At 52.5% G+C, this 3731-nt stretch overlaps 1 protein-coding gene across 1 annotated transcript; it reads right to left on the reverse strand.

Annotated features, from left to right (window-relative positions):
* Window positions 1-597: 597 nt before the first annotated feature.
* On the reverse strand, window positions 598-3350 carry IZUMO1R (IZUMO1 receptor, JUNO). Its single transcript, XM_088789944.1, has 4 exons — window positions 3133-3350; window positions 2176-2385; window positions 1636-1771; window positions 598-1480 (listed from the first exon to the last, which is right to left on the reverse strand). Exons 1-4 carry the CDS (start codon window positions 3301-3303, stop codon window positions 1212-1214), a joined length of 786 nt encoding a protein of 261 aa, XP_088646070.1. The 5' UTR covers window positions 3304-3350; the 3' UTR covers window positions 598-1211.
* Window positions 3351-3731: the final 381 nt, after the last annotated feature.

A 3731-nucleotide genomic window follows, 5' to 3' on the forward strand; every position in this document is an offset into this window, starting at 1 on the left:
GCTTGGCAGAGTCCCGGGCACAGAGTAAGTGATCAATAACTAGCAACATTTAACAGGGCTCCCAGAGATGTTTTGTCTGTCCCCATTTTAACCCTACTTTGACTATTTTTTGAATATTTATACCTAAGAACACTAAAATAAACTCATTCAACTCTCAGCTTTATTACCAAGCACATACCCTCCGATAGTTCATAACAGTCCTCAATTCTTAAGAAATTTTACCTGTATGTATTGTTGAAGCCACAATTTATTAACTTAAGAGCAATGAAAGGTCCTGCTTCCTATAGTTCATGCCTTGGGGAACTCAGCTGGTTTAGTGTAGCATTTTCTTTCTGTTCTCAATAAAATGACCCTTCTTCAGTAGGGCTCACACCTCACCCACTTTGCGAGGCCTTCCCAGAATCCCCACCCATTGTTCTCACAGACTTGTAGTGAAGGGCTTTGTCGTCACTGCTGCATTCTTCTGTCCTCTACTCCAAACTCTGAGCACCTCACTTGGAAGGATGCTCTTTGTTGGTTTTAGAACTCGAGTGCCCTATCTGTAACAGGGAAAGCTGAAAGCAATTCCGGCAGGTGCTTCAATCTTGGTATCCAACATAGAGCCAAAGGTCTGGGTGGCCCCATCTTTACACCGGTTTTGGGTCTTTTGTACAGTCCCCAAAAAACAGGAGGATGTTGAAAGTACTTCTACCAGAGAGGTGTTGTAAGGATGTAACAAGAGGGCTGGTATGTGTTAAAAATTTCATTATTAGGAGAGTAACAACCAACTTTGCAACTTCAGTGCAGCAGACAGACCAGCTCCCTCTTTGTGCAGGTTGACTCCCTGACCACAGAGCTAGGACAGAGTGGGTCACACAGAGGAAAGGTCCACTGCTGTGTTAGTGGGGGCACTGTCATGGAACAGGAGGCCAGGGCTGTCAGCATCAGCTCTGCCGGGGAAGGAGGTGGGCATGTGCTGGATGAGAAGGGCCTGAAGGCAGGATGGGGTGCACGACCTTGGCAACTCCCTGCCTCCCAGGCAGGGAAAGGCAGAGCAGAACAGCAGAGGAGCTTGAGAACCAAATGTGCGAGGCTCAGGCGGCCTCAATGTCACCCCACCCCTCAGTCTGGCTGCTCCTTTTAAGGAAGGGACTGAGGAAGGAGGCTGCCATGGCCCTGCGTGGCTCACAGCTGGGGGACTGCAGGCATGTATGTGGGAGAAGAAGGGGCACTCAGGAAAGGAATGGCAGGGAGAGCGAGAAGGCCATGAGAATACAGGAGAGTTCCCCGGACGGGGCAGAGTGAGCGAAGAGGCGGGCCACGGCCACGTTGGGGTTGCCCTGAGCAGGCTCAAACCACTTCTGCAGACACCGCCCGCTGTCCCTACGCTCAGGGCTCGCCTTGAACGAGTTGCTCCAGATCTTCTCACACAGGTCAGCCGGGGTAGGGAAGTAATGGGGGAAAGGGTGACAGGGGGCTCTTGCAGGACAGCGGCTCTTCCCTATGAAAGATTAAGGTATGGGTAACTTACTCCTGCTACTCCCACCTTTACCTCCCCATCATTTGCCTTGGGGGAGCTTAGGGGGCTGGCACCTTCCCCCAGGTGGGGGCCTCCCAGGCCCCGCTTCTCCCCAGGCTCTGTCAAGTACCACTCACCCCGACTCCAGTCCCAGCTGCCATGCCAGTTAGATTGGCACGTGTAGGATGTGTGGCAGTCTGCCCACCACTGTTCACAGTCCTCCCGGCATAGTGGTGCATCCAAAATTCGCTCTCCCTGCCCACTCAGGCCCACCTGGGTGCCCGCATAACCAGAGACAAGAAACGGAGAGCAGAAATTTGAAGGCTGTCATTAGCTACAATGGCACTTGTACCAGGTATCATATGAACATAGTCTATTATGAAGTCTCTAAGGATTTTTTTCCCAATGAGAACAATGAGGTTAAATAGTTTGTCCCCGGCTACACAGCTTCTACAGAAGACGGGATTCAAATAGTGTCTCATGCTGCTGTTCTCATCTGACCAGTCGCCCCTCCATGCCCAGGACCATTCTCCAGAAGCAGCTTCCTCTCCATTCCCTTCCCCAACAGCGGCTTCTGACCCTGTACTTGTCCATAGGAGCGCATTGCCTGTTCCTGCTAGTATGCTGGAGCTCAGGCGCTTAGTAACAGGGCATTATTGCACAGACGTGCCTCCTGCCTCCCAGCTCAATCTTACCACCTGCTGGATCCAAGGTCCCAGGTTCGGGGAGCACTCGTAGAAGCAGACAGCCTGGATGAAGTGCCTCTGACAGTCCGGCATCATCAATCCGCAGTGAAGCAGGCTGAAGCTGTAGAGCAGGGATACATCCAGGTGAGCTTCCCAGCTTGTGTTGGACGTGCAGCAGGCATTGTCCTTCCAGGGCACGCACTGAGGGTGGAGGAAGAAGCAAAAGGCATGGGGCCTTGAGGGGTAAGAGGCAGAGGTTGATGAGTGCCTAGGGCAGAAAGGTAAAAATGTCCCCTAGAAGAGGACCTGGGCAAGTACAATGTCTTTAGACCAGCACACCCTGTATAGAAGGAATGCTGATAATTTGTCAATATTCACACCCAAAGGGCAACTGCACACTGACCTCCCTGCTACAGTCCCTTAGCAACATGACTTCCAGGGTCTCCTGAAGGGCAGCAGAGGAACCCCAGGAGACCCAAGGGAATGTGAGGTTGCCTTGGATGAGAGGTAGCTGAGAAAGGCTCAGTAAATGCCAGGTAGACACCAGCTCTGTTCTTTCTCCCACAACCTTGTCATTTGCTTTCAGGAGCTTGGGAAGGAGTCACTGAAGTCATATGTGTCCCCAAGGCCTATTGGTAGAAACCCTAGAGGAGGAGGACCTTGTTTGTTTGAATCTATGTGGAACCAACAAAGAGCCTCTGGGATCACCACCTGCCCCTGCTCCCCGAGTGGTTGGGCAGCTCAGAAATGGGAACTTTGAATCCCTCAGCAATTATGGTCTCAAAAGGTCATAGTGTCCCTCCAGTGGGCTTTACCCAAATCCCAACCTAAGGATCCACACGAGTCAGGGTTGATGAGGTTTCAGAAACCACCTTGGCGTTTGTGTCCCTTCCCTGATCTGCCCAAACAGCCCCCCTCCCACCCCTGGACCAGGTCTGGCCTCTATACCTCCTCGTAAAGCTGGTCTTCTGGGCTGGGCTCTGGCTTGTGGTGCTTGGCCTTCATGCAGACATTGAGCAGCTCGTCCCCAGCCCAGATGGGCATGACTGTCCCGAGCCCTAACAGGAGCTGCCACCACCATTCCATGGCCGACTGCAGAGAGGAGACCCACCTGCTCATGTGACAGAGAGGACACCCTGCTCCACTCCCTCCGCTATCCCAAGGAGTGATTGTGGGCTTCAAGCCTCCCCCCAGTGACCATGATGCTCTGGCTGCTCCTAGGGCTCTGTCTGAGGCAGCATCACCAAATGTCAGGGCAGGTGGAATAGACCTTAGAGGTCTGACACCCACCTCCAATGACTGTACAGACACAGCAAGTAAAGCCCAGGGAGAAGAGACCAGTGCTAAGGTGAGGGTTGGGGTAGACTGGTACCAACCTTCCCTGGGGGAATTTTTCCTGGCCCTTTTCTGCTCAGAGGCAGCCTTTCTAATTCAGTGACACTCAGAGCTTTGATCCTGGGGGAGTAACTGAACAAAGGCTCAATAACCAGATTCTACACGGGGCAAAGGACATGGTGGGACTGTGTAGTGTGACAAATGCAATCCTT

Source organism: Rhinolophus sinicus, chromosome 14, assembly GCF_057876585.1.
Source record: "Rhinolophus sinicus isolate RSI-liver-muscle chromosome 14, RSI-T2T, whole genome shotgun sequence".
Taxonomy (NCBI): Eukaryota; Metazoa; Chordata; class Mammalia; order Chiroptera; family Rhinolophidae; genus Rhinolophus; species Rhinolophus sinicus.